At 34.8% G+C, this 15,166-nt stretch overlaps 1 protein-coding gene across 1 annotated transcript in view; it reads left to right on the plus strand.

The window, feature by feature from the left end:
• Positions 1-15,166, plus strand: part of LOC101892669 (serine-rich adhesin for platelets) — a 107,767-nt gene that overhangs the window by 35,755 nt on the left and 56,846 nt on the right. The window contains exon 3 of the mRNA XM_059121349.1: positions 276-406. Coding sequence (XP_058977332.1) covers positions 276-406 — 131 coding nt within the window. The remainder of the gene's footprint in view (positions 1-275; positions 407-15,166) is intronic.

Here is a 15,166-nt window from a genome sequence, read left to right on the forward strand (position 1 = left end):
TCGCTTCTGAATATAATTCTGTGTTACGAATGACGACGCTGCTCGATGTTCGTGCGAATGGCATAACAAAACCTAAAATAGAAATTAAATACCAGAATATATTTTAATCGCTGTGGGTAATCTGAATATCAACAAAAAGAAACGTCACGTTCGTAGTCTTATTGTTTTTGTTATTGCTTTTAGCCAATATTTTTCACATCTTTATATGCCAGCAGAAACATTAATTAACTATTTTTTATTTCAATTTGATTTCGTCTTCTTTGTTGTCTTTGTAGTGGCCGTTCCTATAGTAAAGACAGTCAGAAGAGTTCCCAAAGCGACTTGAGCTTTGCGAGCGGAGCTGGAAGTGGCGGCGGTGGTGGTGGTAATACTGGATCTCCTAAACTTTTGGCTAAAACTCCACTGAGTAAGTAATCACACATTTTAGAATTTCTTTGCATAAATATTTGATCAAGAGTGTCATAATTAAAAAATTAAATTATTTCCTTGTTTTACAAATGACAATTTTTTTTTTAATTTTTTTCGATTATGCGTGACTTTGTCTCATTAAAAATATTGAGTTCCAAAAAGATTAAACGTTATAGTCCCTCTTCTTGTGAAAACCAGCACATTTTGAGGGACATTTTTATACCCTCAGTCTTATGCCTAGAAAGGGTATATATAATTTGATACGGCCAAAACGTGTCTCTTCGAAATAACGGTTTTAGCCATAGGTCTGTTTGGACCAAATCAGTTTCAGGACATTTGGAGTCGATCTAGCGATGTTCGTCGTTGTGTCTGTCTGGCTGGTGGATGCGCACGATAATTCCCGAAGGGAGTATCCGATTTGATCCATACTTGGTACATCGTAAAAAAACTTAATCGATTTCGGAGATGGTCAATATCGGTACACTCCTTCTGGTACCTCCCCCACAAAATGTCAACATTTTCAGTAAAAATAATTTACTGGACAGAAAGAGAAAACATGTTCCGATTCTGCTCCAACTTTGCACATCATAATATTTGCATCAGTGCTAGGTTAGGTGCGAAAATGAACAATATCAGTCAAGTATCTCCACGACAAAGGGCCAAAATTTTGAATGATCTTAAAAAATCTTATAAAATATTCCATTTGACTTTAAATTACCCACATCACAATATTTTTCTTAACCCAAGGTCTGGAACATTTACTCTAGTACCTTCCTCACATAGGGTTCAAGTTTTTGAAAAACAAAACGCTCAAAGAAAGCGAATAAGCATCAAACTCTTTTCAAATTTCACACATACAAACATTTTTGCTCACACAAGATATGTTGTGAAGCTGATATATATCTGCTAACCCCTTCTGGTACCTCACCCAATACCTAAATATTTCTCTCGACCAGAATATGGAATTTATGATTTTGCGTAATATTGATTATAAATATTCGATTTTCTTGTAATTTTGCTCATACTAATATTTTTATTGGTATTAGATGAAGTATGAAAATAGAATACTTCCGTCGGCTGTATCTGGTACCTCACGCACATATGAAGATTTTCGAAAAAGTATCACATATCTCATATAAAGGAAGGAAGTAGTCGATATAGTCTAAACCTGGCACGTCGCAACATTTATATTATATATATTTAGGTCCGATACGAAATGGACAATATTAATCCATTATTTTGGAACCTACTCCATAGAGGGTCAACAATTCGAAAAAACATAACAGAAACCAAAATATATTTAAATAACCGAGCATTGGCTGAAGACATACATATGTCTGCAAAACCGACTGATATATTTTAACTTGTTTATTAAAGAAAACATTAATACTTTGTACTGATTTAAATGTCATTTAGTCTTAAAAGAAACAACTGATCTGTCTTTAGCACATTATGTCATTAAACAATTGAACCGATTTTATATTATTTTTTCGGTCAAAAATTACAAATTTTCAAGAGGGCAAAATTTAGACTTTTTGATGAAGTTGTGTAAAATCTCCTAAAGTTTGACTATTTTGGCAGTTGTTCTGTTAAGCATCATAAAAATTTTAACAATTATAAACTTTTTTATTGAATCAACACTGCGTGCGCGACTTTAATTTTCCTGAATTTAAATTATTTTTTGCTAAAACTCTATCAGGAACGATTCATTGTTTCCAAAAAACTGATTTGGAGCACCAAAGAACACATAAATAAACATAGTTGTTTCCACTCGAACCACGAGAGACATCTATTGTTTTGAATCTGAAATGTGAGTTGTTGACACATTCAGTTTTCAATGGCTGTCATAAGCCAGTCCGACAAGTTTCGTAATGCCGAAGAGTATACACTAATTCTTTCAATTGCACAAATTTACATTGCTATTTTCTATTTGGTTTTATCGTAGCATAGTTTTAGGCTTAGATACTTGTTTATCAACATGTTGCTCTCCACTTAGAAATATCCACACTTCACTCTTTGCCATCTACATTGTTCTCTTTATCGGATCTTTTGAACTGAAACCGGCTTTTAAAAAGTTCTCTTAGTAGGTGGTGATGTGCTGTTGGAATGACGCCGCCGGTGCTCTTGCATCTGACTGACTGGATGATCGTACACATGTGTTATTGGTCTGGTCAGAAATCCGAAATTGTTGTGCCCATTGTCTAGTCGTGCTTTATGATTCAATCAGCAGTGAGGTTGTTGACGGTTTCTGTGAAACGACACGATGTCGATTTAGAATTTTTATTCCGCTTTTTTTTTTGTAATTTAACTCGAAATTTCCTTAAAAATAGAATCGAAATGAAATAAAAATGTATTTTATAGTGCTATAAAAATGAATCCGTCCGTTGTAATAATAATATTGAAACGGTTAAATTGCTGATATCCAATGGAGCCGCCAGCAATAACCGACCATATTTGATGAAATGTCGGTATAAAAAGTGACCAACCAGTGCTACAACTTCTACCGCGGCAGTCGATGGCGATGATGACAATAATGACTTTAAATTGATAAATTGCCGTGCAATAAAGAATAGAGAATTTGATGGGCAAGGAAGTTAATGAAGAAAGTGGTTGTTGGAAAATAAAGAAATTCATTTGAGAAAATTATATGTATGGATATGTGGGTTACACATCGGTAAAGAAAAAGAAGGAGAAGAAGTAATAAAGAAAAAACAATTTAATTTAAGCAAACCTCCGACTTTGGAGATGGCACTGCAGAATTTCTGAGAAACAAGTGTCATTATTAAAAGTTCAATCGAATTCTTTGTTGTTGTGTTGGTGGATTTTTTCACACAGCTGTAAACTTCAAGGTGTTTCAGTTGAATGGTTCGTCAAGTTTTTCAATGTTAACTCAGTGTTATCCACACCTGATCACCTTAGAAAAATATGAAATTCAAATTTTCAGAAATGCATTAGTAACTCATTTCGGAGCTGAGAATAAAACCAGTAAATATCTTGATTTTACCAAAAAAAAAGTTAGAGTAGTGCCATTTCGAAAATCTGGTTAAAATTAGTTCTACTCATTAACCATTGCTTAAAAATATAAATATTTCAATGTTAAGTTTTAGAATTAAAAAAAAAAAGTCCTTTGAAAATCCATTTATGATTGAATAACAAAATATGTGAATATGGACGCTATTTCAGCTAATCAAAATTTCCAAATGTCTAATAGCAGTTATGTTTGGTTTACTCTTTAAAATGTCTCTAATGGAACGAAACTTTTATTTTTTGAACATTTAAATTTTGATTCCCCGAATTATGATATCGCCTATGCGGGATATGCATTAGTCCTAAAATGTGTCTTGTGGAACGCCATGGAAAAGGGCTCTAGTTTAAAAAATAATTAATTGCACATTTAAGAATATGACATGACGTGAGATGGAATAAAAATGTGCCTTAAATTGAAAATTGAAGAAATTTTTGAACAAACTGTAAAATAATCGAAATTATTGTATGCTCTTATATATATATATATATTTGGCACAATAAAACTCTAGTTATATTATTCCTATTTTCTTCGTAGTTAAACTACCTTCTTAAAACTATAGTTAACAATCGCACATAAAAAATTTAGAAGGTGCCAGAAATTTACAAATTGCTAAGGCAAGCCACCCTAAATTGGACTTCAATATAGAATAGGATAATTCTGAAAGATTCATTATTTGTGGTTGGTGAAGCATAGCATATAAAAAATGCATATACTTAGCCTAAAATCCAAAAATGATTTCCAAAATAAATGAGCAATACACATATGTAGAATTGGTTGTTTTAAATCCCTTCCGTCAGCAAAAGTTCATGGCCATGAGAAAAAATCCAGAGGCAGAGACAAACGGAAGATCGTTAGTGTTCTCATCACCTCGTTCTACTCCTTGCAAACAATGTCTTCCGAACTACCAGCAGCTGGAATCAGTTGTAGCTGCTGCTGCTGCCTCAAAACAGGTATTTCTTTGGTTGGCAACTGGCTTCACCTTTGTAGGAACAAAAATTGCCATTGGCATTGCTGGCATTTTAGTTATTCTACTGCCGATGTTGCTCATCGTTTGCGAAACTTCAATGAACTTGTTTCGTTGTTGTTGTCTTGTGATTTTGTTTTGTACGCTGTGTTGTTTTATTGTTGTTGTCTTGCACATGTCATTTGCGGCTTTATTCCTATTCAGATGTCGTGAACGTGTCGATGATAAACTTCTGAATTCCTTTTATGTACCTTTTCCACCTCTTGTCACAAAGCCAAACACCGGGTTAGTCAGGGTTCGTCCCACCAACGATGAAAAGTGACGTTCACATTGTCTGTCCAAATGTTGTTATCGTTGTTGCCACTGCCATTGCCGGTGATGGTCTTGATGGGATTATTGTGGTGGGACTGAATGTCAAATAGGCTCATTTGTTTTGTGGGCTTGCTGGGGAAACATTTCAAACAATTTTGTTATTCCAAAGAGGATTATTACGTTTAGTTTTGAAATCCAATATGGAATTTTAATTTATATATTTCGAATTCGTAAGTAACGAAATGGCATGGCGATCTTCCTCGGCCCACCAGAGATTATTAATAAATACATTTAAATATTTTATTCTTTTTTTTATGTCTGCAGGTATCTCTTCATTTTAGCCGCGACAAGGTTTTTCACTTTTCAGTTGAAGGAAAAACAATTTTCTAGATTTCTTTTGTCATGGTTTTGTTTTTATTCTTAAGTCCAGCATTTCAATGTAATTGAATGCGTCGCATGGAACCGGTGCCCGGTCTTATGAGGGGGAGGGTGTGCTTCTATTTCTCGTGTATGGAATTGCTGGCAGTTATGCCTGTTGTGTCCGGTTGTTATGGAACAAAAGTGACTGTCAAACTTGGTTGCACGTGATAATTGTGCTATTAGTACATGTGCGTGTGTGTGTGGCTTGGTAGGTAGGTACATACCAAAGGTGAGTGTAAAGCATACGACCTTCAAGTGTGACCAGCGTACAGTAGAACCATGTTTTCAAAAACTGAACGTTTTTTTTAAATGTTGAGTTTTGAAAGGAGTTACAAGAAATTAATTAATTAATGTATAGGCATTATGTAAGTCAATGGGACGCACCATGAAGTGGAAAAATTAGTGATAACTACTTACTCGATCTATCTTTAGTTCAAAACAAGTAAGCAAAAGCTATAGTCGTGCGGCGCCGACCATGTGATACACTACAACACTACAATATGTTCGAAGTCCCCTTATGTCCAAATCCATTTTGAAATAATGTCAAAAGACCCTGCCCAGATGTTACCCTTGGGGTTTTCACCCGGGGAATTTGGCCAATATTTACGCACTCCGTCGTGTTGTTAGGTAATCAAAACAATTTCACACAATAGTTGTGGTCCAGTTCACAGCCAAATATAATCCAAAGGCCATCCACAATTCTAGACTTCTTTCCTGTATTTAACTCTCTTCTGATGCGAAATTCCGTATCGATTGGTTTTCAGTTGTGGCCTATGGAGTGACTACAACATTAGAAAAATTTATATTTTTTAGTCCATTTGAACACCTAAATGTACATCTTAAAAACAATAATTTGGACCCCAATCCTAACCCCATGCAAAATTTCGTGAGAATCGGACGATAATTGCGACATGTATATAATACCCCCAAAACGTTGTGTTGCGCGATGTAAAAATTTAGAAAATTTACATTTCAAAATTGTAAATCAAATTGAAAAAATCACATGCAATAAAAATATGACAATAACTGAAAAAAAAAAAACAATGAAACAAAAGATATTCACTTTTTTATTAGAATATTTTCCGCGATTAACTTAGATTTTATCCTTTTCTGGCAAGAGACCATTCAGAATTGATGGGAATTGGGAAAATCGGCCAATATTTTTATCGTCCATAACTATTTTCCGCACTCCTCCTTTTATTTCAAGTCAAAAACGTACCGCTTTGCCATATTATAACAACGAAAAGCATTCCATAGCATAGGCGGGTTAAATTTTCTCAAAAAAAGAACCCGACAACTTCCAAAAAAACACCAATTTTTGTTGAACATAATTCAAGTGCAACGAAGCCCAAAAAGTTTACATTTTTGGCGGGATATGTTAGTCATTGTTTCAATTTCAAGTGGTCTTTGGTACGTTGGACATAAAACATTTATAACAAATTGCAACTGTCTCAGTTCCACTAAACAAATCCATAAAAAAGCGGAAGTGGTGCTATATTCCCCCATGACTTAACTCTCTGCGATTCAATAACAAGTGTGCATGTGTGTATGTATGTATGTATGTACATATTTGATACTGAAGACAGATTTGTTTAACAAACTTAATCTATTGTTTTGTACCCCGCCATGTGACAAGTCGTTAGAGAGAAACGTTTAATCCCAGATAGTGCAAACCTGTGGAGATAGATGTAAACGATATCGTTTTCATTTGGATGATGACAAGTTCTTGAGATGTCACCAGTGCATAACAAACAGAAAACAAAAAACAAAAAACAAAAAAACGAATGAAAATGGAAGACGTCGTATCATGTGTGTGTGTGTGTGTGTGTGTGTGAAAGTGCATTTCTATTCAGTGCAATGCAATTTGTGTAGAATCGTTTTGAGTAGCATCTTTCTTCGTGTCGCAGTTCGATGATTAAAACAACATGTCTTTTCAAAGGCATTCCCAAAATTAAAAGTCGTAAAAAAGAATATTCTGAAGAAGAAGAATTAGTTTGTCGTAGAAAGGGAGCCTTGGAAGGGACTAGAATTAAAGACTCCCCAGACTATGAATTTATATGCTATGTGTAAAGAAGCTGACGCATGGTTCCACATCATCCCCCTTTCCCCCATTTTTGTGCAATGTTGCCCATTGATACTTCTTATGTAATAAACCTTTATTTGGGACGCATGTCGTCATTATTCGATTGTACAAAAATTTGCATTTGTACGTGCAATGATTCAATTGTCTAGCCCCGGTACATTTCGTCTCGTCCCCGTTTTTTATTCTCCTGTTATTGGCATGGCACGGTGTTATGCATTCATATTTTGTGCTCCATATATCCACAATGAAAAGCCAGTCGATCGTCTCAACTATGGAAATAATAGATTTAATACAAATCATGCCAGTCATTGCGAGCACACATTGCCGCTGCGGCTAATGCAAAAAGAAAAGACAAATCAAATTCTCCAAACTCTGGCGCACCGACAGACATAACCACCGCCTCTGCCACCACCACCATCACCATCAGTTACATGAAGCCAATTGGTGCTGAAGTTTGGTTGGTGCGCATGAATGGTTCGCTGGACGAATGCTCGCCTGGTTTGGTGAAAGTATTTTTGCTGATTTCCATTGACGCGTCAACGAGATATCTTGGAAAATCTTTCGATATTGACGGCATGTTTTGTTGTGGCGTCCCAGTGGTTTACCCTTACGGTGGACAAGTGTACTACCGCCATGTAATGACTCAATTCCGAATCGGCTGTATTCGTTGCTTTGGGTCTCCATTGAAATGTCTCGTTGTTGGCGGACTGCTGCACCGGATTGACATTCATTGGAATTATTGTCGTTTAATCAGAGCCGAGAGTGATTTTAATTTAAACATTTTAATTTCCCCTTTGGGGTTTCTTTGTGCCTCTGCCATGTGGCTGGCTGTTCTGTTGCAACGAGGCATTAAAATTAAATGAAAATTCATAACTTTTTAGCATTTTATTTAAATGTCGTAATCCGTCATTAATGACGGCGATAGGCGAATTAAATTAGTGGATTAGGATTGTAGGAAAAACGACAAAATATTTCAGTACGTAACAACTGAAATTAACCCATCTGTTCGTTTATCTGAACCGAACTTCTTTACCACTCAGTGTACCTTGCTCAAGTGAATGCTCGCATAAAAAACAACCGATGCAGGGGTAGAATGTTTAATATATTTTGAAATATTTCTTTTTTTTTTTGGTAAAGAGTAGGGGTCAGAAAAAAATATTCTTAGAATTAAGAAGAAACATTTTTTTGCTACATGTTAAGATTTTATGTCGCTTAACTACCGACCAAATTTATTTTAATTTGTTGTTAAAGAGATATCCCTACTCATCTGCGCTATTTTGTTTTACTCTGTTCTGTTTTTTTATTCTGTTCATCGCAAATAGTTTTAAAGGATTTCTATGTTCTTCTGGACCCCCTATAGCTTAAATGTAAATATTACAGTTACTCAGTTACGACCATTGCAAACTATTGCATTGCCTTAAATAGTATCCCTAATTCAATGTCATTTTCTGGAAATGGATTCGAATCAATTTATCCAATACAATCTTCGAGTCTAATTCTATTCGAGACTTTTAGGTCCAGTTCTTCGTTCAGAGCAAAACCACTGAACCGCACTTTGCCTTCTCTGTAATTTTAATTCAGCGTGTTTTGTTTGTTTAATTTGCTCAGTCTCTACAATTGCCGGCAGTGTCCCGGGGTTATTGGAGTTCATTTCCAGCACCAGCTATTCTTTCTTAGTCTGCCCGTGCTACATTCACTTCGCACTGGTTAGTGTGGGGGCTGCGGGGGTTGGGGAGTAAAGCGATCAAATACCGACAGACTGGTACGACCGGCTGGCTGGCTTGCTGACTGACTGAATGAACGAATGACTGATTTGCCAAATGGACGACGAAAAGACATTCCATATAATTATGGCCCATTTCTGTGTGTTTTTTATACCCTACACCACAAGGTGGTCAGGGTATTATGTCTTTGTGCATTTGTTTGTAACAGGCAGAAGGAAACGAGATAGAACCATAGTTCCTTTTGATGATCTGCATAGAATCACATTCTGAGTCGATTTATGCATGTCCGTCCGTCCGTCTGTCCGTCCGTCCGTCTGTCCGTCTGTCCATGTATTTTTGTAAACAAAGTACAGGTCACATTTATTGCCCGATCCAGATGAAATTTTGCAAAGATCTTTTGTTTGGCCCAAGGACGAACCCTATTGAAATTGGAGATAATCGGTCAAAATTTAGATATAGCTCCCATATATATCTTCGTCCGATTTGCCTTTTATTGTGCACCAAACGTGTAATATCAGCCCGAATTGTATGGAATTTTGCATATACACTCAAATTAGGCCTTAAAATTTGTATGCTAAATTTGATCGAAATCGGTTCAGATATAGCTATAGCTCCCATATATATTGTTCATCCGATTTGTTATTTTTGTCCACCGCCGCCGTAATATACACTATGCAACAACAATATTTGGGGAAATATATCAAATACAGCTCAGAAATACATTTGCTAAATTTTATCGAGATCGGTTCAGATTTGGATATAGCTCCCATATATAACTTCGTCCGATTTACCTTTTATTGTGCACCAAACGTCTAATATTTGTCCAAATGGGATGGAATTTGGCACTTACGACCGAATTGAGTCTAGAAGCTAGTATGTCAAATTTGGTGAAGATCGGTTCAGATATAGCTGTAGCTTCCATATATATTATTCATCCGATTTGTTATATTTGTTACCCACAACCGTAATATGCACTCCGTAACAACGATATTCAGGGAAATATATAAAATACAGCTCAGAAATATCTTTGCCAAATTTTATCGAGATCGGTTCAGATTTGGATATAGCTCCCATATATATCTTTATCCGATTTCAAATTAATTGTGCACCAAATGGGCAATTCAGAATTTAATAGATACAAATGCTTCGGCATATTTAGTCCTTTGAATTTTAAATTATAATTATAATCATAGCGTGTATGATTGAATTCTCTCATAAAAACTTGTAATTGTTATGTTGAGCTCTACTTAAATAGCAAAGTGGTGTAGGGTATCATAAAGTCGGCCCGCCCGACTTTAAGACTTTCTTTACTGGTTTATTATTGAAACTATCATTATTACAGCAGTTGATGTATTTGTTGTATTGTTTTGTTGATTCAGCTTAGCCACGCTGAGTTGTTATTGCTGTGTAATACTGTTTCCCTGACTTTATTTTGGTTTCTTCTTTCGAGTGTAACATTTTTTGGGCTCTGTTTTCGTTAAAGCGAACAAAAAGGTAGCAAAAAAGTGCAAACTTTTTTTTACAAAAACTACAATCGGTGTTCCATTTAAGTTTATTTACTTTGGAAATGTTTCGCAGTTTCGAATATTTCGTAATCGAGTAGACAGATATGTGCGCAAAGCGAATAGTAATGGGGTTTTGGCATTTTTGTTGTTGCTGATTGATTGAACAACATCCATCAGTTCTCCCATGGTTATAAAGCAGAATTTTTAGGTGAACATACAATTGGGTGATTGTTCTTTTCTTTAATGTTTTACACACTTAGCCAAAACGGAAAATAATAACTCAGAATATATATCCAAATTTTTCATCTATAATAATTTTAAATGAAGGGTACGCAACGAAAATCGCTTTGTAAATGGGACTAATAAATTCTTTTTTTAAAAAGGGTACACCACTTAGATTTACAAGCAATGTTTTGCTGGACAATTTTGAATAATAGATGTAAGGATTATTTGATTCAATACATTTGAGGTATATTCATTTTTGTTAGGCTCTCGTGGAATCATTTGCACATCGTCGAATAAGTTTCTATATTTAATTTATTCGACCGTAGACATCGGTATCGGATCCTGCTGCAGATTGTCAAATATGAGTTTAACAATTTTTTATGATAAATTATGTTTGCAAGTACTTTGGGGCTCATTTCTATTAACAGATGTTATTATCTTTATCTCTTTTAAAATTAGTCTTCCAAAAACTTAGTGTTTGAATTATATAGCTACATTTTGACGGGATCGCCAGTAGTCGGTCCCACTTACTATTTGCCATTGGTACTTAGCTTTATTTCAAAGATAATTATCACGAAAGGACCGACAAAATGTTTGCAACAAGATGTTGATTTTCCATCTAAACTGTATGTGTATGTGTGTGAGTGTGCATTCCCATTATCAGTGAGAAAATAAGCTACCCGTTTTCTCACATATTTAAATAAAAATTGTGTGAATTCCGCCTTTTCTCCATTCTTTTGTTTGGTTTTGTGGATTAGAATTGTTTTGTATTTTGTTTGAGACCAAGTGTTTAGCCATTGTTTCTTGGGCAAAGGGGTTTACATGACCTGCTCTTTGTTGGCATTTTAAAGCTGTTATTCTTGCATTGGAGCGTTACAAACACCTGTATTCACATGGGCTTTTTTGTGTCTGGTTAGGAATATTTAAACTAACAATACCTATGTAAGACATGAGAAAACCTACGAAACTTGAGAAACTAGTTATTTTTCATTTATAGAACAATAGATCCTACAGCATCTATATAGAACATCTCGAGTATTTGAATCTCAGTATTTGAATATATATTTTAAATCGTATTTTACGCCATTTTCTACAACTAGGGGACTAATTTCATTAAGGACAAACCCGGCGAGTGTTGTTAGTTTTATGTTTCAATTGACATCCTCGTTGACATACCCATATACCGCGACAATGTAAAAGTTTACATTAATAAATGGAAAACGTGGAAGGTGCACCTACCCCTTAACCCCCTTCCAATGTAATGTGGGAATGAATATTGTATTTTTTTATATTACAAACTAACTTTAGTGGTGGTAATCATACAATTCACGCCAAGAAAGAATGAAAAGTTCAACTGCACTCACCACCTGTATAATTAGCATCAACAACAATTTGAAATAATAGTTTCAAGGAGTTACATCCAGTTTCCATTTTCTCCCTTTGCCATTGAAGGGCGTACGGTGTTGGAATACAATTCGAGAAGTGGCTCTTAGAAATGTAGGATGGAAACGTGTGTAAGCAATTTCACAATAACGCTTTGAAATGTGTAAAAATAAAAATATTTTTGAAAGTTAATTTTTTTAAAGAAATTGGCAAACTTCAATGTCTAAGCGAAGTCAATTAAACGAATTACTTTAATGTGAGTTTTGGAAGATACATTTAAAAATCGGTATAATACTGGGGTTAGTTAGGCCATAGATCTAGACTGTCAATTCTATTGCATGTGTGCCAGGTAGATCCTTATCAAGGAGTTTAATGTAAACATTCTATATATCATGACCCAACCTCATACTATAACCAAGAACAAGATATGTTGTTGTCATTATTTTTGGTCTACTGGTAATGCAGAATGTATGCAGTTGTCATGTTGTTGTAAATAAATTACAAACCATTACTCTTCGGATGAACTAGAGATATCTGAACGAAAAAGTCAAAACATACCCAACTAAAACATAGGAAAATCCCATTAAAAAGCGATGCATATTCTGCGCTACCAGTTGGTCGAAAACAATGGGTTGCTTCCGATTACAGAACCGAAGGTTGCGAATTCCACACTCGGCATCGGCAAATGAAGAAAAAACTCAAAGCAGATGTTGATGTAGATGTAAGACGTGGAATATTCTCTAATATTTGTAACCGTTGCCGCGATTGTATTGGGTTTAACTACAAATAAGAAGATTGCGAGTTCAATACCAGGAGCTATAAATTTAAATGCTAGTTATAGAAATAAAACAAATTAATTTTTCTAGTTATTCGTTGACTTTTATGGTAGATTAGCTGAAACGGTTGTGCTTCGCTACCCTTTTTAATTTTATACACGAATATTTTGTGGTTTTTGAATAAAAATAGTCAAGAATATTAGAAACAGGATTTGTGTTTCCTTCTTGAGCGTATACAAACAAATCGCTCGATCTACCAACGCGTGAATATGCCACGTATAGGTGATCATGAGAAAAGTAGGAATATACCAAACTAAGTTCACATACACGAGGAGTTTATCCTTGGAAGCAAATGTCAAGCGTATATTATTTCCAAGATTTATATGAAAACTATATCCAAACATCAACCGATTTAAATATAAATTGGTAAATTCATTTCTGTATCAAATTCCGTAGCATATTTCAAATTTAGTAGAAATTAGGGATACATAGCGTGTATCCCTATATGGGAGCTATATCCAAATCTGAACCGATTTCAGTATAATTTGTCAAATTTATTTTTGTTCCAAATTTCGTTACATTTTCCGAATTTGAAGACTGTATCTATAAGTGATCAATAGATTGTATGTGCACTCATAATCTAAATATTTTCGAGGTACCTCCGATTCTGATGCTATATATCCAGTTCCAAGTGGAATTTCAAATCCTATGTTACTTTCGGGCGATGCTGTAGTATATTTATGAAATATGTTTAGCAGTATTTGAGTCTATAAATTACAAACAAACAATCAAACGTACAAACATTTTTCTCCTTTATAAATATAGATTGATATGAAATGAGGATCAGGATACCCATCATGTAAAAAGACACATTCCCTTCCAACCCATTACGATTAAAAGTACTAACCCAATTTTTGTTTTACATTAAACAATAAATTCATTGCAACACTACGAAGATATTATTTTTTTTGCATTGCAACAAATCCAAAGACTCAAATTCAAGTGTTAATGGGGTAGATATTTTTAGTAATAACTTGTCGATGTTGCGCATTTTGAGGTAATGCAGAGTAATGGGAACATTTTTTTGTTACATTATAAAACTCTTGCGGACTGTCGCTGTTAGCAGAGCGCTAAATAGTTCATCAAAACCAAATTTGTTTAACTCAAATGGGCGCAAAAAAAAAAAAAAAAAAACGAAGTCAGTCAAATACTTGCGCCTGCATGGCTTTTAAGTGGCCCATTAGCCACATTCATACATTTCATCCAATTTTACAAAACAACAAAATACTAAAAACTCATATCCACTTACAACAATTTTTCGCTTTGTTGTTGTGTCTATGGGGTTTTTTGTGATAGAGGCTCTGTTTCCTCTAGCCTGATTTTCGACAGAAAATTCATAAAAGAAAACATGAACAGGCATACATATTAATAAGCGTACGACGCGACGCACCCAGCCCAAAGCAAGTGCGGTGCGCATATGGTTTACGCTGAAACACACTTTTAGCCAAATTTAATGCAAAGATTTCACAAGGAAAGCCAAAAATCTCCACCACGAAACTGCACAAACGAGAAATGCTGTAGCCGCCAATTGTGTGTTTCTGGTGCAGATTAAAAATAAAACAATATTTCGATATACTTTTTCCGTACGCAAAATCTATGTCACCGCAAGAAGATGAAGAGGCATGTTTTATGTGTCAGTTTAGTGCGTTTTTGTTTTATGTATTTATTTTTACAAAAAAAATAAATAAAATAAAATAAAATAAAAGCCTGCACATAAAACACATGTGCTACAAACTATTAGAATTATGAACGCATCTCTGACCAGTATTCACTCGATAAACTTTCAATAAGGCGCATTTCGATGCTAAATTTCGCCACTGATGCCTCAATTTCTGTTTTGCTTACTTTAATTGGTTGTGACGGGTTCCGAAATCGTTGTTCAATCAAAAAGCATGTGCAATGGATTGAAGACCGAATTCCAAAAATAACTTTATTTTTCATATCCGTGGTTGTAAGAAAAATACAATAAACTTGAATTCTCCGAACGCATATTTAATGCGGTCTAGTTATTCAAATGTATTTCAAAATTGTTTTATGTACTTCGGCACTTGAGAACCTTTTTTATTAATTTTTTTTTAATTAACTTGTACGAGGATAATGAGAAATGGCGGGGAATATGTCTGAATTTAATCCTTTTTATAACCATCACCATATTAGGGAGATTATACTAAATTTGTCATTCCGTTTGTAACTCCTAAAAATACTCTTGTTTGATCTTACAAAGTATTTATATTCTCTTATATTCAGTGTAATATTCGAAGTCTATTTAGTAGACATT

This window comes from Musca domestica, unplaced genomic scaffold (genome assembly GCF_030504385.1).
Source record: "Musca domestica strain aabys unplaced genomic scaffold, Musca_domestica.polishedcontigs.V.1.1 19, whole genome shotgun sequence".
Taxonomy (NCBI): domain Eukaryota; kingdom Metazoa; phylum Arthropoda; class Insecta; order Diptera; family Muscidae; genus Musca; species Musca domestica.